General features: G+C 58.7%; 1 protein-coding gene across 1 annotated transcript; it reads left to right on the forward strand.

The window, feature by feature from the left end:
- The first annotated feature begins 998 nt into the window (after positions 1 to 998).
- On the forward strand, positions 999 to 19,293 carry TCF25 (transcription factor 25). The gene is made up of 18 exons (XM_068411038.1): positions 999 to 1,179; positions 2,284 to 2,451; positions 3,757 to 3,831; positions 6,181 to 6,305; positions 7,762 to 7,827; positions 8,959 to 9,041; positions 9,524 to 9,654; positions 11,800 to 11,899; positions 12,781 to 12,874; positions 13,933 to 14,025; positions 14,619 to 14,724; positions 15,137 to 15,296; positions 16,412 to 16,499; positions 16,970 to 17,128; positions 17,791 to 17,881; positions 18,147 to 18,226; positions 18,747 to 18,819; positions 19,056 to 19,293. Exons 1-18 carry the CDS (start codon positions 1,012 to 1,014, stop codon positions 19,215 to 19,217), a joined length of 2,022 nt encoding a protein of 673 aa, XP_068267139.1. The 5' UTR covers positions 999 to 1,011; the 3' UTR covers positions 19,218 to 19,293.
- The last annotated feature ends 335 nt before the right edge of the window (positions 19,294 to 19,628 follow it).

A 19,628-nucleotide genomic window follows, 5' to 3' on the forward strand; every position in this document is an offset into this window, starting at 1 on the left:
TACATAGGACGGATACAAACAGCCTCTATATTTATATACCTTACGGACCAGGGGGAGGCGAGGACCGGCAGCATGGCGGGGCGCCTGCCGTCCCCACCATCCCCTCCCGTCCCTGCCACCGGCGGGACACTGGCACGGTCCCTGGGGGGACGGATCCTGCCATGGGGCGCCTGCAGCCACCAGCCTTTGCCCCCCCCCAGCCCTGCTTCTGTGCCAAGCCCTGGCTGTGCCGGGGTGCCCAGCGCCGCGGGCTGGCACGGCCGCTCTGTACATCCCCACCCCGGCTAATAAACCCGCTGGGCTGCCCCCGGGGCCGTGTGGCTGTTCTGAGTGGGTGGGTGGGGGGAGCCGGGGCGGAGGGTGCTGGGGGGGCACGAGCAGCCCCTCCGGTTGGGGCTGGGTGTCCTACTGCCCCCTTCACTCCACCGTGGCCTCCTCCATCGTGCACAAGCGTGGGCATCCCCCCTTGGCCATCCTCGCTGCCCCCCCCCCGGCTGTGCCCCACCCGTGACCCCGCACAGGAGCCGTGGGAAAATCCCGCCCCCCGTTCCCACGCCCCCCAAACCGCCCCCGGCCCCGCTGTGTGTCCCCAACGCCACCCCAGCCTGACCCCTCGGGCCTGTCCCCCGAGTCCCACGCGTGTCCCCGGGCTGTGCCCCGCCGTGACCCCGCACAGGGCCCGTGGGAAAGTGCACGGTCCCACGCCCCCCCACCCGAGACATATTTCACGCGGTGCCAGCGGGGGGCGCGAAGCAGGTCCCGGGCGCTCCTCAGTGCGCATGCGCAATGGCGAGGGGGGCGCGGCGCCGCAGGCGGGGCGTATGGGGGGGGGGGAGTGAGCCGTCCGCAGACGCGCATGCGCAGTAGGGCGGAGCGGGGGCGTGGGCCAGGCCTGCGCAGGCGCGGTGGGGCGGGGCAGGAGGCGGGGCTGCGCAGGCGCGCTGGGGAGGGGCGGGGCCGCGCAGGCGCGGGGGCGGGGGGCGCAGGCGCGCGGCGCGGCGGCGGGGCTCCATGTCGCGGCGGGCCCTGCGGCGGCTGCGGGGCGAGCAGCGGGGCCAGGAGGAGCCGGGCCTGGGCGAGCTGGGCCTGGACCCTGGCCGGGAAGGGCCCCCGCCGGCCACCACCGGGAGGGGACGCCGCGGGCCGGGCTGCAGCGGTGTCAGCAACCGCTTTGAACTGGTGAGGGGTGACAGTGCCGGGGGAGGTTGGGGCCTGTGGGGGGACGGGGCCTGGGGGGAGCTGGTGAGGTGACAGTGGCTGTGGGAGGGGGCAGCTGGGGTGGCAATTGTTGGGAGGGTGCGTGGCTGAAGGGTGACAGTGACCGTGAGGGGGTGACTCGGGGGGCAGTGACTGAGGTGGGGGGTGACTGGGGGGAACAGGGGAGCTGGGGGGCAGTGACCGAGAGGGGTGACAGCGACCCGGGGGTGGTGGCTGGGTGGGGGAGGTGGCAGTTTGTGGGAAGGAGTGATTTGGGGTCAGCAGCTGGGGTGGGCTGAGGGGGTCTGGGATGGTGGGTGACTGGGAGGGCCTGGGGGAGGCTGAGCTGGGGGCGAGGGGGAGGGGAGGGAGCTGGGGTGAGGTGGAGGGTGTTGGGAGGGCTTGAGGGGGCAGCAAGTGGGGCTGAACTGGGTGGGAATGGGAGGGAGGCCTGGGAGGGGGTGGAGGTCTGGGTTGGGATGTTGTCAGAGCTGGGCCTGAGCATTGGGGGGGCTCAAACATGGGGAAAGCTGGTTTTAGGCCTATTCCTGTCGCCTTCCCAGCCCCATGAGATCCTGGTGCTGGAGGTCGGGAGTCAGGCGGGCCCTGATGGCACAGATGGGTCCTTGGGGTGACAGAGCCTGGTCCTGCCTCCCTGGGCCCCTCGGCCAGCCCCAGCAGTGCCCCCTCCTTCCCCGAGGCCTGGCTGTGTGAGCATAGGCAAGGCCGGCTTTGGAGGCTCTGCCCAAGGAACGGCTGAGCCCACACAGGGCCGTGCTTTTGCTGCCAACCGGGCTGTGCAGTGGCTGCATCGCCGTGGCCCTGCGCTCCCCCCCGGTGATCCGCTGGGTGCGGGGCTGTTCTGGCGCCTGCTGGGTGACACGCTGTAAACGAGGGGTCGTCCCCGTCTGTCTGCTGGCGAAGCCAGTCGGGCAGCTGAGCCCTGCGCCGCTTCTGCGACGTTTTTCTCTTCTGTTTACAGTGGGAACAGAGCAGATCCGATCCCTGGGGAATTCTGTGGTGTGGGAGAGGGCAGAGCGCAGCCCCGCGCCGGCTGTTCTGCAGCTTCTCCGTCTCTTTGCGCAGATCACCACCGAGGAGCCGGAGGATGAGCCGCCGTCCAGGGGGGAGCGAGGGGATGCCCGGCTCGGCGAGCGGGACGCAGCAGGAGGGAACGACGAGGGGGCTGTAACCGAAGAGGCTGAAGGCGACGGGCAGAGGGATGGGGAGGAGGCCGAGCAGCTGGACCAAGCGGTAACAGAACCACGGGTGTCTAGTGATGATGGCGGTCGCCGTGCGAGGTGCAGAGAGAAGGTTGTTTATCTCCCTGTCTCTGTGTGCTGAGCAGCTTTGTGGTACCAGACAAGTGTGTTTGTTTTCCCCAGTGCCTGGGTTTTGTCAGAGGCTGAGGATGTGAGCCTCGGGGGAGGGAGCTTAAATCCGGGTGCTCAGGACCCCGGATCTGGAGGAGAATGGGCATTTTGGTGCTGAGGATTGGGTTTGTACCTGGGATCTGGGGAGATGTTACCACTATGGAGTGAAGGTTCTTGAGGAAAACGTGGTGCTGTGTCCTTGTGAGCGCTGAGGTCGGGCAGAGCGTGCAGGAAGGAAAGTGCCCTGGGGTTCTGAACGGCGCGTGCTGCTCTGCTCCCTTCCCTGCACGATGAGTGGAGCTCTGCCCTGCATGTGGGGCTGGGCTGGTGGGTAAATGCTCAGTGACACGTTTGGTTTGGAGGGGGTGATGTGGAGCCTCCAAGCAATGTAAACTAAACATTGAACTGATTCTTTCCTGGAGCATTTTGTTGTTGTTTTGTGTTAAGATTCCCTCCTGGGCTCTGTATCGGCTCAGAAGTGTCTCCTTGCAGAAGCACTAAGGAAAGGGGCACTTTAATTAACAATTGGACCTGGTGAGCCTAGCCCATGTCTCACTGGAGAGGAGGGGGGGGAGTGAAGGGCTCAGCATGTGGGGTGTGTACCATGGGTTTTGGGTGCCAGGCGGTGTGGCTGGAGGAGCAAAGACCCCTGTCTGTGCGCAGTCCAGCTCGCTGGTGGACTCAGCTAGCCCAGGGCTTGGGGAGGCTCTGGGTGTGCGGTGCCTCCAGCAGGCCCTGACCCTGTGGATTTGCTGTGTGAACACAGTAGGGTGTTCGTGAGCTGCAGCAGCTGCGTCGGAGCCTGTATCACGTGGTGCTTTCAGGCAGCTGTTGGTTTCTGTGGGGATCAGAGTGACCAATGAAACTGTCGTGCTCTCTAGAAAGACAAATAGTTTATTCCAGGGAGCGAAGGAGGGCTGAAAGCTTTCTTCCACACCTGGTGTATCTAAAGAGTTTCTCGCCTGATTTTGTAGTCTCAGACACTGATCTGAAAGTCAGCTGAGGTTTAACCCTTACACGTGTAAACCTTTGGTGCTTTCCTTCATTTTCTTCTTGTGTCTTAATTTCAACTCGCTGACACACTTGAAAGGATGAACATGTTTAAGGGCCCTCCTGGCACGCTGGTCCCTGGGGGAAGTGCTCTCCTCCCCGTGGAGCTTTGACAGCTGTCCCTCTCTCTTTGCAGCCTCCGTTGAGCAACAAGCCACGGAAGAAAAAAAAGAAAAGGAAAACCAAGAAAACTTCAGCAGGGGAGACTCTGGTATGTCCACATTTGCTCTGAGGGTTAGCGACTGGGCTCATTTCTGCATTGGGGTTGACAAAGTGGCTACTGGGACGTGGCTGCAGAAAAGATTTTGAGGCAAAAAAGCTCCTTTTTTGCATTGTACTCATTTAAAATTGAGAAATGGCAACAGCAGCTTTTGACCGCGGTCCTTCGAGCAGCTGGGACTGGCGCAGCTCCGCTGCAGATGCTTGGAGCTGCAGTCCTCACAGTGACATCTCCTTTCATCTCCACTTCGAGCCGGCGCACGGGAGGGGTTTTGCATCCTTAGCCTGTGTTCCTCGCCCTACTTGGGCAGCTCCCGTGGCTCTGCCGAGCCGTGCAGAGCCCTCGCTGCCCGCCCTCGCTCACGCTCCTCTCTCCCCCGTGCCCAGCTGCCCGCCTCCGCTGTGGTTTGATGTCTGATAGCTGAACGCTGGCTGGGGCACCTGCTAGTGCCTCACCAGCACACGCTCTTCCCGTGGGGCCTGCTCCATCCCCTCGCTGGCAAAGGGTGGTTCTCTCTGACGAAGCTCTCTGCCCCTAAGGAGGTGTGCTTGGAGTGAGAACTTACCCAGCGTCTGTGTTTGTTGTGGATAAAACTGTGGGACAAACGGGTGTACTTGAATATACTACTTGGGCTAGGCTAGGAGACTGGATGCATTACACTCATGGGTCTTTTAAATTCAGTTCTGTTCAGTTCTGGGCTCTCCAGTTCAAGAGGGACAGGGATCTACTGGAGAGAGTCCAATGGAGGGCTATGAGGATGATGAAGGGACTGGAGCACCTGCCTTAGGAGGAAAGGTTGAGAGACCTGGGGCTTTTGAGTCTGGAGAAGAGAAGACTGAGATGGGATCTGATTAATGGGTATAAATAGATGAGGGCTGGGTGTCAAGAGGAAAGGGACAACCTCTTGTCACTTGTGTCCTGCGATAGGACAAGGGGCAATGGATGCGAGCTGGAGCACAGGAAGGTCAACCCCAACATGAGGAAGAACTTCTTTAGTGTAAGGGTGACAGAGCCCTGGAACAGGCTCCCCAGAGAGGTTGTGGAGTCTCCTTCTCTGGAGACTTTCAAGCCCTGTCTGGGTGCGTTCCTGTGTGACCTGCCCTAGATTGGTCCTGCTCTGGCAGGGGGTTGGACTCGATCATCTCCAGAGGTCCCTTCCAACCCCTCACATTCTGTGACTCCAGTGTGGGTGCCCAGCTGGCCACCTCCTCCCCGAGAATTCATCTGGGCGAGCTCAGGGCGAGTAACTCAGGCAGAGACCCGGACCAAAGAGCCCCTTTCCTCTCCCAATCTGAGAATAACGAGCAGCAGGGTGCTGTCTGCTGGCTGTAGGCTCTAGGGAGGCTTCATCCCCAGACCCAGGCAGTTTGATTTCCTAACTAGAGAGAATACTGCCTTTGTTCAGGCACTTACATGACAAGTTCATAATGTGCTTTGCATGTCTCCCCTCCACGCGGAGTGGCTATATTTAGCTGGAAAAGGCAAGCTGGCAGCGCTGTTTGGGTGTCCTGAATGGAATTCCGTGTTCCACCCACGTACATCATGAGGAGGATGTGAAAGGGCTGCATAAGAGATGCGTCACTTGCTATTTGTGGGGAAAAATAGAGGAAAATCGGGATGAAAGTGTTATACAACTGCTGAGTGTGCGCTGCTGGATGTAGTCTCCTGGTTGTTAGCAGTTGGGGGAGGTGGGAGTGCAATACCTTAGAGCTGGGTTAAAATCACGGGAGGGTTTGGTACCTTATTACAGGAGTCACAGCAGTAACTTAGTGTGAAAGCAGACAGTAAAGGCTGATTATTTAAATATTTATCATTAAAATCAGCACCCCAACATTTCATGATATTATAGGTATAAAAGCACGGCGAAGGCTGGCTGGGAAGGGGCAGACCCGACACATACAGACCTGTGAGCTTTGTGTTAGGCTGGAGAGGACCCCTGTGGCCAGCTCTTGCCCGTGCTAGAGATGTTCTGCTGGCACGTTTGAACTCGTGGTGGTGTGAAGAGCAGCTTCGCACCATCGTGATCCCTCGAGCAAGCGGAGGAGAGCAGCCAGCCCTTTCGGGGGCAGTTGGGCAGGGAAGGCAGGCTCTGGGTGGGATTGCTGAGGGAATAAAGGGTGGTGGGTGCAGGGCAGGAGGCCTCGATAAGAGAGGGTACACCTGAGGTGAGTGATGGGGGAGCAGCAGGGCGAGTAGTAGGGGCTGCACCAGTATCGCAGGGAGACAGGGACGAGCCGAAGGACCCGGAGGCAGCTGGGTGTGATCTCTGCTGGGTGACCTCTGTGCCACGGTGGCTCGTGCTGTGGTAACTGCCTTGTCTTTGCGTGTGCCTGTCTTAAGGAAGACAACGACCTGGAAGACATCGACAGCCTGCTGGAGAAGATCGAGGATACCAACGGGCTGTCCCAGCAGACGCAGAGCGGAATCAACACTGACAGCAGGCCTCTGCTCTACGTGGAGCACAGGTAGTGCTTGCTGCCTTCCTGGTTTTGGCCTCGGGCCTGACAGGGGTGTCTGTTCTCCCGGGGAAGGGAGTTGGGAGCCCCCCAGTGTGATCTGGCCATGGATTCAGGACCTTGCCTGAAAGGGGTTGTGGTAATGGTTGTGCACAACCCCATCTCTAACCATTGCTCTCAGAGCTATGTTCAGTTTTGAGCAGTGACTGGTATTCTGTGCTGTCCAGCCTGGTTTGAGTGGGTGCCTGACCCAGATTAGCCTCCAGAGGTGCCTCCCAGCCTAAACCACTCTGTGACTGTAGAAGAATCTTTGCTGAGATTCATAAAGCTCTGCAGTCAAACTGGGGTGACCGGCTGCGTTCAGGCCAGGCGCTGTGAGCAGCAGGCCCCAGCACAGCATGTGCTGTCCTCCGAGGACGGCTGAGCACTGCCAGCAGCTAATTTCACCAGGAAAGCTGGTTAGGCTTGTCCAACCATTCCTGCAAGTTACCATCAACAATGTGGACTAAGTGCCCAGTGTGTCGAAGAGCTGAAGAATGAATCGGCCTCAGATTAGAGACCCATAACATCTGGGCCTGTTGGGGATGGGCTGGCTGGTGGGTCCAGCATGTTTCGGAGCCCGGGGCTGGTGCAGACACCAGCAGCTCTTTCTGGAGGAAACATTTAAACTTGTAGCTGGGACAACTCACCAGTCCTGGTTTTGAAACCTTCGGTCAAGCTGTATCAAAACTGAGTCGAGGCTGGTGGGCACTCAGTGCTGGTGCAGCCTGTTCAGGGACACTTCAGTAAAGGCAGAATGTTTGTTTATCTGGAGGTGGTTTTAAACCTCAGTGAAATCTCTGATCAAGGAAACATTATTCAGAAACCTTTGAGAGCTGGATAATCTCCGAGTGGGTGAGGGTTGGCAGCGCTGGATGTCGTCCTTCCCTCTCCCTCTCTTCAAGCCCTGCTCACTGGGTGGCAGAGAGAAACCCCTCTCAAACACACCTCCCTTCTCTGGGACAAACGTTAGATCAACTGTAGATGCTGTCGTGCTTTGATACAAGTTCTTTGTATTAAAAAAACGTATTTTAATCCTTGCTGGCCTCCCTGCAGGGGTTAGGGTGCTTGTCCCAAATTGCAGGCTGCTGCTGCTAGCCTGGGCAGCGGGTACCTCATGTTTTCCAGGCACACGTATCCTGACCAGTGGCTGTCCTGGGAGTGCCCCAGCCTGCCCCAGCTGCCCTGGAGAGGGCAGCAGCAGTATTCCACGAAGGAAGCACACATCTGATCAAACAGGGCTTGCCATGCCTCCTGTTCTGACCACTAACTTCCAGTCTCCCTTCGGTGTGTTGTGTCAGATCATGGTGTGTGTGTGACAGCTCAGGGGCTTGGCCAGGGACAGTTTGAGGTGCAGAGCACTGGCCACTCGAGCGTGAGGCTTCTGGCTATGTTTAACTTCTCTTTCTTGTTTCACCCTTCTCAGAAACTTGAATCCAGAGAACGAGTTGAAGAGATACTTTGGGGCTCGCGCTGTTCTGGGTGATCAGAGGTTAGTCCAGAATTTAATATTAACCCCTTTCAAAGTCCGAGTCGGTGTGTCCGTCCTTCCCTCGGTACGGCTTACCGAGCCCCCGGTGCCACACCTGGGCAGGGAACCCAGGGCACCCCGATGTGTTCAGGGGTCTTACTCACGTAGTAGTCGCTTTTTGGGACAGGAGAGTGTTTTTTGTGATGTGTATGACCGGGGGAGTGAGACTTCTCCAGGCTTTTGCTACCATTTGCTTTTTCTTCTGCTGGTTTCCCCTCTCACTTACTGTCAAATGCCCTTCTTGAGCCCTTTCACTCAACTTGGTAGAATACAGACTCTTAGATTTGTTTTTTTCTCAGCATTTGTCACTTGTTGCTGTTCCAAAGTCCCTGACGTCTTACAGAGTGGACCCTGAATACTTTCGGGGGGTCTCAAGCACTTGCTTTCAGGGGCCCAGGGGACCTACTGCTTCTTGGGCATGAGGTCTCTCTGCAGTTACCCATTGCGCTGTGGTTGGTGTTATCCAGAAATCCCTGCTTTTGGGAGCTGGTTGGCAAATGTGCACCTAAGAGGGATATAAGCTCAGAGCAGCGATGGTGGAAGCAGAAGCCTTCTGTGAGAGAGCCTGTGGAAGAGTATTTATTGCTTGAGGAAGAAGCAGCAGTCCCTTACTGAGGAGACATGGCTTGCTTAGAGTGGCCTTGATTTCTGAATTCCTCCTGCCCCAAACCAATAGATCAACCGATTTGTGACTACAGCTTAAACCAAATGAGTTGATATCTGAAGGCGCTGCTGGGAAGGGAGATGAGTCAGAGGGATATGGGGTTCTCTTAATTGGACCTGGGAAGCTGTTTGAAGCAAAGAGGCAGCTGAGAACTTGGCAGGGATAAAAACAGGGGAGAGAAGCTATTGAAGTGGAACTGCTGGAGGCACTGGCTGGCCCAGAGAGGGATGGTTGAAGTCGGGCAGAGCCTGAGCGAAGATATGTTGTGTCTTGAAGGCAAACATGTTAAAGCCCTGGGCAAAAGCTCCGTGTGGCAGGGGAAGAAGTTGGATCTCTTTTTTTTTTTCCCTGAATCATCTTGTTTCTGGCTGGTTTCAGCCTTATTCTGTTAATACAGAGAATCTGTGACCTCTTGTTCATTTCCTCAGGCCAAGGCAAAGGCAGCGCCAGTACGTCCGCAGCACATGGCTGACGGCTCCCAAGAACACCTGGCCACGCTACAGCAAAACAGGTGAGGCTTTGGGTGGTGAGGCTTTGGGTGCCACCTCCCCGAGTGCTGCTGCTGCTGGCTGCTGGGGTGTGTCTGTCCTGTCCCCGTGTTGGCAAGGGCAGCTGCTCCTGCCAGCCTGGCTTTCCTAGAGCCTCCACACACGGAAAGCCAGGGAGAACTCTGTCGTGTTGTATCTTAGCATCTGAGCTATTTTCCCCCCCTTTATTAGAGAGAGCAGGTGGTGTGCACTTCCCTTCTTACAGCAGTCTTGCTGGATAAAGGGAAAATAGCCATGGGGAGAGGAAGCTACCTGAGCTTCTGGGGTGGGTTTTGGACTTTGACTCAGGAGGAAAAGGAGTGAAATTCTCTGGGAGCTTCTGAAAACACATCTGGCTTTGGACCCAGCAGTGTGAGTGAGCTTGTTGTGTTATGAGAAAGCAGAGGAGCTTCTCGTGCTCGCAGGCTGGCAGCAGCGGTGCCCACCTCTCCCGTGCACCCTCCAGGTATTGCCATGCAGCTGGTGGACACCAGGAGGGAAGTGCAGCACTTCACATTCGAGCACCACCGCGAGTACCAGCAAGTGCAGTTCAAGTTCCTGGATGCTGTGGAGTCCATGGACCCCAACAACATCGTGGTACGTTGTGAAGTCGGGTTGCCCCTGCTGTTACCTCCTGCGTTCCTGCAGCCCCTTTCCCTGGCAGGGGAGGTGGGCTGAGGCATCCCCGTGCTGCTTTTTTGCCAGTCCCATTTCGAGCAGTAGAGACCCGTGCCCCCTCTGTGTGGGGCAAGGCAGCATTGCTGGCTGAGCTCTGCTTTCACCTTATTCATGAGATAAGTGAGCACCTTGGGGCAAGTGAGGCCCAGCGGCTGGTGGCCAAGCCCAGGTGGCTCTGCCCGAGGTAGCCATCTGGAAGAGCTCACAGGAACTGACCTTTTGGCTGAAGGGTAGGAATAAAGCTCCCTTGTCTCAGCTCTTCAGCTGGGAAAGGAAAAATATTGTATAAACCCATCTTTAAATGGGAATCTAAACTAACAGCTCTTCTATTTATAAACCCTTGCATGGATGAAAAATGTGTCTTTTCTTGGTATCTCAGCAAAACAGCCTTTGTGTTGGAAGTCCTTCATGTGTGTCCAAGCTCATTCAACTGTATGGTAACATTTATAGTTTGTAGTGATAAGCAACAGTGAAATTGCTCTGCACCCGGCCGAACCATAACTGGGGTATTTTTGCTCTGGAAACCCTGGCCACATGAGCTCGGGTACATGCCCTGGAGACATTTCTTAAAGGGGTCATTGTCTGCTGGACAAAGTTTGCTTCCTTCTGCTTTCCCACCCTCTGCTGCGCTCTCCAGCTCACCAGCTCTGCCTGCTGAGGGAGTTGCATTAAACGATGTGAGGTTGTTCCTGTGCAGCAGCGATGAACCCGTGAGCCAGCGTCCTCGGGACAGCTCGGACACGGCTGTGCAGAGCAGGATGGGTTTTCTGTGGCACATTTTATTCTTTATTCTCTTGAACGGGTCTGGCTACCTTTGCAGATGTTCCTACAGCTTTAGTCTTTCCATTTTCTGTGACGGGTAAAATCCAACAGACAGGTTTGGTGATGCCAGAAGTGCTTCAAACCCCCAACTGGTTTATTGGTGACAGCCACAGTTCTGCGTAGCTGCAGCCCAGGTCTGCCTCGCTGCTGTGTTTTCAACTTGCAAAATGTGATGGTTTTGGGGGTCCTGCTCAGTGAGTGTTTTTCTGCTCTTGCTGGTGGGTTTAAAAGGGCCTTGTGGGTGGAGCTGTGTGTGAAGAGCACTTTTTCCCATCACAATGACCCTAGGTGCTCAATCTCCTCCAAAAAAGACTAGAAAGGAACTTAAGAGCAAGCAGGGAAGAGGTAAAACATCAGGCAAGTGGCACCGAGGCAAAGGTGCTGGGCTGGGACAGCCTAGGACACAAAGGCTTTGTAGGGTAGGTGGTCACGCTAGCCACTGCCTGGCAGATGTAGGACTTCTGGAGCCTTTGAAGCCATAGTTTTCAGTTTTGGGGGGAAAAAAAAATCCCAAAACTAAACCGTGAGGCTTGAAGTAGCTTCAGTATTTTCATATTGAAGCTGAGTTTTACGTGCTTGGAAAAAGCAGCCCATTTATAAATGGGAGGGAGGTGCCTGGGGGAAGCTGTGACCAAGGGCTCGGATCCTGCGTGGGGTGGGGAGAGATCTCCCTGCTGTCCCTTCCAGCAGGGATGGAGCTGGCAGGTTGGGATCAAAGGCAGTTCTTTGTGCTGTTTGCTTGAGCAGTAGCTTTCTGCATCGCAGAGCTGAGGTGCTGGAAAGGTACGAGGGTCAGTGAGTGAACAGATTCGCAGGAGGAGACACCAGTAACATCAGTGGCAGGTCCCTGAACCCCTACAGGTTGGCAGCTTGGAGCGTGCTGGGAGTCACCACGTGTGCCCAGCGTCATGCCCTCTGTTCCAGGCACCTGCTTCTGGAGACAGGGCAGGATGGACCTCTGCTCTGACCCAGCGTGACTGCTCTTGGGTTCTTTTAATCCATAGTCCTAGCCTTTCACATGAGGCACGTCCCCAGCCTTGCACCACAGCCTGGGTGTTGGCTCTGATGGTGTGGGACAGGATTTCTTCACCTACAGACCCAGGGGCAAGATCAGCCCCTCTCTCAGGCGTGGTGTCAGGGCGTTTGCCTCCTGCCACGCTTACAGAGCTTGCCTCGTAGGCAGAGCGCAGGAGAAACCAGTGATTTGTGCCATCGTGTAATCAAGCTCGTGCTCTTCTGTAGCTGCTGCTTCAGATGAACCCGTACCACGTGGACTCCCTCCTGCAGCTCAGCGACGTGTGCCGGATGCAGGAGGATCAGGAGATGGCCCGTGACCTCATAGGTAAGGGCTGAGGTGAGGAGTGGGCGTCCTGGCGTGAGTTAGTAATGAAAGGCACTTGGTTCAGCTCTGGGTTGGAGAGAGAAGCAGCAAACCAGAAGGGTTGGTTTGGCTCCGTCTGTGGCTCTGTGCTGGGAGCACTCGGCCTTGCGTGATCCCACAGACCAGCAGCTTTTGCTGGAGGCTTTTAAATAGAGCCGGACACGCTAGTCTGGGGCAAAGCACATCAGCGTTCACCTTCAGAGTGAAAGGAAGGATTGTCCGGACGCAGTGGATGTCAAGGGTCTGATTTAGTAGCCCTGCGGGGAGCCTGCCTCGCCTTTCCCTGCCCAGCACCTTGCGGGTCAGCCTGTCGGGCTCTGCCTGGGGGCTGGAGGCAGCCTGGAGGGTGGCTGCCCCCCGGCCTGCCCTGCTCCTTGCCCCCTGGCCTGCCCTGCTCCTTGCCCCCTGGCCTGCCCTGCTCCTTGCCCCCCGGCCTGCCCTGCTCATGCCCTGCTGCAGTCCCTGCTGTCAGATGTGCTGTTTGGTAACCAGGGCATGTGCTCTCCAGCATGATAGAAGGGGCCAGAGGCGAAGTGAGGACAGGATCTCTGGCTTCCCAATGTGAAGATAGTTGTGGCAGCCTCAGTCCCAGACCTCCTCCAGAAGTTACTTTTCACAACCAGAGCTTGAGCTAACACCTGCAGACAGGAACAGGGCTCGCTTGCCTGGGTAGCTGCTGCGAGCGTGTACTCTGAAGTAGCTTTGTGCCTTGCTAGAGTGTGAACAAGCTTATCTCATGGGTGCCAGAGCTCCCAGTTATCAGTGTTTTCTGGGCCAATTCAACTGGGGTGGTGGCACGCCGGGGTGGTGGCGTGCCCTGACGCTGTCCCCGCTGTCTGCAGAGCGGGCGCTGTACAGCCTGGAGTGCGCCTTCCACCCCGTCTTCAGCCTCACCAGCGGGACCTGCAGGCTGGATTACCGGCGGCCCGAGAACAGGTAGGCGGCACGTCTAGAGCCATGGCGGCGTGCCCTGGCCTACTTTGGGCACGGGGACCCAGATTCGCGATGTCTGCTGCGTCATCCATGCTGGCAGGGGGACCTTGAGCGTCCCTTTCTGTGGGAACAAGGCTGCCGATGGCGGTACCTCTTGGCAAGGCAGCAGCGGGGCTCCTGGGGTGGGTGCTGGGTGCTGGGTCTTGCTCTGGTGGGTCACTTGCACTGAGGTTTCTTTGCAAACCATCCTCTTTCCCAAGGGATTTCCTATCAGAGCATTAACTGTTCCTCCCCATCACATCCTTCTCATGCAGTTAGTACCCCTTACCCCCAAACAGTGCTTATTTTTGTCACAAAAACACTCGCTGCCTGTTCACATCTGTGCCTGGTCACTCGTGCTGCCTGCCCAGCCTTCGTGCCCAGCACTCCCGCTGCTCCCAGCCCGGCTCTCTCTGTACTGACAGCTCTGCAGCTGTGGGGAAAGGTGACTTTATTCTGGGAATTTTCCAGTCAGCTGACCCAAGTCCTCCCTCCCAAACTGCTGTACCTGGAGGTTGCTCGGGTCTCCAGGACCCGCTCGCTGGCAGGCTGCGTGCTGTGACCTGAACGCTGCAATCTCTGACCTCACCCGGTTTGGGTGTTAGTCCTCCCCCCGTACGCGCTCTGCACGCTCTGTGTGGCCGTCCCCGTGTGGCTGGGCGGGCTGGGACCAGGCAGGATGCAGACTCTGGGCATTTACTTGTGTCTCTTGTCCCGAGTTGTCGGCCAGTCTGCGACAGCACGAGGCTGTGGGGCCTTGGGGAGCAGGGATGGAGCAGGGCGCGGGTTTGCTGTCCCTGTGCTTGCACAAAGAAATAAAATAAAAAGAGAGGTGGGATCGTGGGGGTCTGTGGCACCCCGTACCACACCGGGCTGGGTTCCCTGGACCACCCTGGCTGCGCTGCAGCGCTGATGCTCGGGGGGTGAGGAGTTGGGGCTGAGCGTGGGTCCCTGTTCTAGAGTGGCACGAGGTGCTTCTCTCCAAATCTGGCTTCTAAAACCTGCTCCTGTTCCCCACGCAGGGCTTTCTTCCTGGCTCTCTTCAAACACCTGATGTTCCTGGAGAAGAGAGGCTGTCCCCGGACGGCCCTGGAGTTCTGCAAGCTCATTCTGAGGTAGGTGCCCCCGCTTCTGCGGGATGGGGCAGGGTGTCTCAGGCTGGGGGGGACACGCTGAACCTAACCCGGGTGGGACAGAGCAAGCCAGAGGTGTAGCGCTGCTGCCAGGCTCCGTGAGGGCTCGTTTCCCCTCCTCACAGATGCGGTGTCACAGGTTAGTTCTGGGCACGTGCCCTTACCTGCAGTGCTGCTTTGGAGAAGGGCCATCATTGAGACAGAGGCTTAAACAGACGGGACCTGGCCAGCCCTTTCTCTTGGCTGCTGAGCTGTGGGCCTGGCTGGTCCACAGAGCCCAGAGCAGAGGTACAACGGTGGCTTCAGCCCACTCGGTTTGTGGCCATCGATCTTCCTCCCAGGTGGTGGCGGGGGGGGGCCGTCACCCCTCTGCGGGGACACAGGCCAGGCAGGGCATTGCAGCGTCACTCTGGCCGTGCAGGAACCATCCTGTTCCCGTTATCCCTGCTTGCTGAGTCATGGGAGATCTCTGCATGCTGGTGCAAAGTCTGCTTTGCCTTAGAAATGAGGACAGCTCCTTCAGCTTCCGTGACACTGACTTTGTTTCCTCCCCTTGTGCTCGCCTCCCTCCGAAGCCTTGATCCAGAGAACGACCCGCTCTGTGTGCTGCTGCTGATTGATTTCCTGTCCCTCCGAGCTAGAGAATACACCTTCCTGACCCGCATGTTCCAGGAGTGGGAGGTGAGCTGCCAACAGGCCGCCCTGGCGAGAGAGAGAGGGGCAGAGAGGGGAGAGCTGGCTCCTGGGGCTCTCCCCACCTGCGCTGGGCTGGAGGGGGCTGCTGGGCCAGCGAACATGAAGGTTTTGTAGCCCCCTTAGCCCTTTGAGGGCTGTCTCATGGCCAGGCTGGCATCCCAAAATCATCATAACAACCTGTAAAGGCTAGTGGGGTGTTTGTTCTTGTAATCCTGGTGCCCTGCAAACAATTGTACCAACTCAGAATCGCTTACTCAGTTGTGGGGGCACCAAGCCAGCGGCTGGAAAGTAACTGAATCCAGCAAGCAAGAAACCCCACCCCGCGCACAGCCCAGCCGCATCGAGATCGTTCTGCACAGCATCATTTCTCGGTAAATCCATCTCTCTCATCCTGCAGAGTCACCGGAATTTGTCCCAGCTGCCCAATTTTGCCTTCTCGGTGCCGCTGGCCTATTTTTTCCTGAGCCAACAGGAGGAGCGCGCGGAGCTGGAGCTGAGCCAAGCCCGGGAGAGAGCCGCCCGGCTCGTCCAGCTCGCGTTGATCATGTTCCCAAGCGGTAAGTCTGTCCCCACCGGTAGGTCCATCCCCGCAGGCTTTGTCACTGGCTTCATCTGTGGGAGCAAAGCTGGATCCCAGGCAGGCAGACACAGCAGTTTGCCTGCGGGTTGCAAATGGCATCGCCTCGGTCCGTGGGAGACGGGAGCCCAGACCCGGGGGGTGCCACAGCTCACACCGGCGGTGGCAGGTACTGCTGTACCAGCACCTGGTGGGGGCTGGTGGTGGGATTCAGCCTTCCCACCCTGCGCCGTGGTGGGATTCAGCCTTCCCACCCCGCGCCGTGGTGGGATTCAGCCTTCCCACCCCGCGCCGTGGTGGGATTCAGCCTTCCCACCCCGCGCCGTGGTGGGATTCAGCCTTCCCACCCCGCGCCATGGCGGGGCCGACGAGAGGACGGCGGAGCCGGGTAGGGCCCTCGCAGCCGTGAGCCCTCCACGTGCTAGGAGGAGATCAGGGGCTGAACCTGCGGTGCAACCTCCTCGGAGCAGCTGATGCCCCTCATTAGCGACGGTCACAGGCGTGCAAGGAGGGGGGGAGGGTGAGAACTGGAGTCTCTGAGCAGGAAAACGTTTCACCCCAGGGTTGCCCAGACCAGAGACAGCGAGTCTCTCTCTCGGCTCTCCCTCCGAGGCACCGCTCCGCGTTAGATGTGCGCTCTGCGGGCGCCCATCGCTCTCGCTTTCATCCCGTCGGAGCTGCTGTCCATGAAAGGAGATAAACAGCCCCTCCGGGCCCGGAGGAGGGTGTGTGGCTGCAGAGGCAGGAATAACCAGCTCTCAAACAGAGCTTTGGTTTGTGTTGGCTGAAACCATCTTTTTTGCTGCTTGTCACGGTGACTGCAGTAAAACCCTTGTTCAAGTTCAAAGGCCGGCAGCGTTAAGTGCAGAAAATAGCACCTTATTTCACTGGGAGTGGGGGGAAAAAATAAGTTTGTTGTTCTTTTTCGTTTATTCTGGATCTGTTTCCATCATCCACGCAGAGATCAAAGCGCAGCACAACCCCCAGCAGCACCCTAGCACAGTCCTCGCCCGCGCCCCGGCCCGCCGGGGTGCTGCCAGCCCCGGTGCCGCTCGCCGGGCTGTTGAAGGCGACCTGTCTGCCTCTCTCCCGCAGTTCTCATGCCCTTGTTGGATCACTGCGGCGTGCAGCCCGATGCCAGGGTCTCGTCCCACTCCTTTTTCGGGCTGAATGCTCAGATAAGGTAAGCCCTGGCCATGCTCTCAGGAAAGGGATCGATTTTGCTGGCGGTGGGGTTTTTGCTTGCTCATGGAGTTACCAGCTGCGGAGGGGAGTATTAGCTTTCCCTGAGTAAGCTCTCAGATGCTTTGATAATGGATTCCCATAATGGGCACCTGATAATGCTAATGGAGCTGCCTCACCTCGGTGTGGGAGGGTCAGAAGTTCATACCAAAGCTTGTCGGTACGTGTAGGAAGAGAGGGCAATGTGTGTGTGTGCTCAGGGCGGGCTGGCTCCGGCCAGTCGGGATGGTTCCCTGGCCCGTGGTCCCCCTCGGGCCAGGGCAGCGTTAACTTTCAGCTCGTGGCTGTGCTTATCCCCAAAATAAATCCCTTTGTGTTCTCACGCCAAAGCCTGGTGCAGAGACGAGCCCTTACAGCCCCCATAGGGACCTGCAGGTGGAGAGTGCCCTGAATAACCACTGTCTCCCGTAGCCAGCCTCCTGCCCTGAACCAGCTGACGTCCCTCTACGTGGGAAGGACTCACTCCCTGTGGAAGGACCCGGCCGTCATGGCGTGGCTGGAGACCAACGTCCACGAGGTGTTGCGCATGGTGGACGCCCAGGACCCGCTGGTGCAGGACTCTGAGCACAAGTGAGTGTGGCAGGCGGAGGGGAGCGGCTCTTGTACTGGGGATGGGTGCTGAAACGTGGGTGGGGGGCTCTGCAGGAGAGAGAGAAGCTCTGTCCTGGGTGCTGCGGCTTGCTCAGAGCCCCACAAGTGCCGATGTGATGCCAAGGGTTACGCTGTGGGGGAAGAAGGCAGAGGCTCTTCTTCCCCGCTTTGCACAAGTGTGAATTAAGAGCTGTGCCTCTCGCTGGGGAGCGTGTGCTGCTCCCCCGGCCTCGGCCATCACCTGTGCCCTGGAGGGCACCCAGGAGGGCGGAGGGGTTGCTGCTGGCTGGGAGGGGCAGGATGGTGGCACGGCTCACAGGGGTTCATTGCACGGGGCAGGTGGGTGCTCGGAAACAGTTCCCAGCTCCGAGAAGCCGGACAGAGACGTGTTGGGTCTTGTCCTGAACCAGCGTTAGTTTGCTCTGCTGACCTGCAGAGGAACGGGGCCGGAGAGGGAGAGAGCTGCGTAGTGTCCCTGAGCCGTTCCCCTCTTTCATCTGAGGTCAGCAGCTGCCTGGTGACTTTGGCTTCGCCGTAGGATACCAGGGACGAAGCTGACGAGGCACCAAGCGAAGCAGGAACGCAGAGCTGGCCGTGCCGCGGCGCGCTCGGTGCGATCCTCTGTCCTCCCCCTGCTTTAGGAGGAAGATGCGGTACCAGAGCGCGCCCAGGAACATCTACCGGCACGTCATCCTCTCGGAGATGAAGGAGGCCACGGCCGCTCTGCCGCTGGTGAGGGGCCCCGACGCGGCACAGGCGTGTGGCGTGATGGCACTCGTGTCCCTGCTGCGCGTGCGGGCGCTGGGCACGGCTTAAACCCCAGCCGCCAGCAAGGAATGGCCGCCTGACCTCGGAGCGTCCTCCTGGGGTGGCACACGGGGACGTGGCTGCGGCTGGTGCACGACACGAAGGGCTGTCCAGCCGGTCTGGCCGTGCCTGGGTGTTCGCTGCTGCTGGCGCCGCAGCTTCACCCCTTCCTTCTCCTCCCTCCCTGCAGGAGGTGACCTCGCAGCCCGTGGTGGGGTTCGACCCGCTGCCTCCTCTGGACTCCATCGTTTCCTACACCAGACCAGAACGGTACCTTCCCCACCCCTCGGTACCTTCCCCTCCCCTTGTTTTGGCGCTGGCACAGCCGGCCCGTTCCCGGCGCGCCCTCAGCCCCGGGCCGGGGTGCAGGTGGGCGCTCGGAGCCGCCGTCCTCCTCCGCCTCGGAGGAAGAGCAGCCTGGCTCGCGGTGTGCGCCGACAGGCAGGGCCGGTCCTGCTGCTTTCCCGTGGTCACCGCCGGGGATCCAGCTGCTCACACAAAGGCCGCTGGAAGATGGTGGCTGTTCCTTACACGAGGTGGTTGGGGGTAAATGCAGGTTTCGGTGCAGCCCATAAGTGTGTGGTGCCAGGGGCCAGCACGGAGCAGGCCAGGCAGGGCTTTAATGGCCACTCTGGCCACCTGGGCTGAGAAATCATCGAGGATCCCCCCACACCCTGCCTCAGGGCTGGCTCGGGAGGGGCCGCGCGTCCCTCCGCGCAGCGCGGTTCTCCGCAGCATCTCGAGGGCGAGGACCACGCCGGCCCCTTCACCTGTGATTTGTGTCTTTCAGAACGAACCACCCATCCAACGAAAGCACTTTATCTCTCTTCTTCCGCTCGCTGCTGCCAAACTTTAACTTGCAGGTAGGTGCAGAGCGGAGCGCGATGGTGCTCTGGGTGCACTGGAGTTGCCCCCGCGCAGCGTTCCCGCAAAGGGAGGGGCCCTTGGCAGAGGCAGCGTGGAGATGTCAGGTTGCAGAGCAGCCTCATGCGCTTTGGCAAGCGGCGTTTTCTCTCTCCCTGCCTGCTGCAGAGGGACAGGCAGCTCCTCCCTGGCAGCTCCCTCCCTGCCCGGCCCCTCCGGCTCCGCTCTCTTGCAGGGGGACGTCAGGCACGACGGGGACGACGAGGCTGGAGCAGGGCAGGACCTTAACCAGGGGGTGAACAGGCTCATGGCAGCCATGCGGGACATGCTGGCCAACATCCAGTTCCAGGAACCCCCCCGAGATGACAATCCCGAAGGCGACGGGGAGTGGGACTGAGCCCAGAGTGCACGTGTGTGTGTGTCCCCACCCCTCTGTAATCGTGTCGTGCTCCAATAAAGTCACACAAACCCCAGGCGCCTGCTCTTGATGTGGGGGGGGATGCTGCCACCGCGGGCACCTTCCCTCTCTCTCGGTGGGGGGACAAGGACTATCTGGATGTGGCAGAGCTAATCTCCAGCAGCTGTCCCTCAGCCCCAAGGCAGCTTAGGCCCCTTCTGGCCTCCTCCCAGCACATTTGCCATCCCATTCCCCTGCCTCCTCTTCCTCCTGGCCTCGTGGAGGCTTTTTTACCCGTTCCCTTTGTCCTCCCCCCAGCCTCATGCCTCCTTCCCTCCCCGAAACAGAGCCAGGCATGAGATCAGCTGTGCTAAACCCCTGAGCTCACTTTTTTTTTCCCTTTTTCTGCTG

This window comes from Nyctibius grandis, chromosome 12, assembly GCF_013368605.1.
Source record: "Nyctibius grandis isolate bNycGra1 chromosome 12, bNycGra1.pri, whole genome shotgun sequence".
NCBI classification, from domain to species: Eukaryota; Metazoa; Chordata; class Aves; order Nyctibiiformes; family Nyctibiidae; genus Nyctibius; species Nyctibius grandis.

Excerpts from the sequence above, each read along its gene's own strand:
- TCF25 (XM_068411038.1), top strand. The coding sequence starts at position 1,012 with ATGTCGCGGCGGGCCCTGCGGCGGCTGCGGGGCGAGCAGCGGGGCCAG. Across the intron at positions 2,452-3,756 it reads CCGAGCAGCTGGACCAAGCG|CCTCCGTTGAGCAACAAGCC; the intron begins GTAACAGAACCA and ends CTCTCTTTGCAG. Across the intron at positions 17,882-18,146 it reads CCACGGCCGCTCTGCCGCTG|GAGGTGACCTCGCAGCCCGT; the intron begins GTGAGGGGCCCC and ends CCCTCCCTGCAG.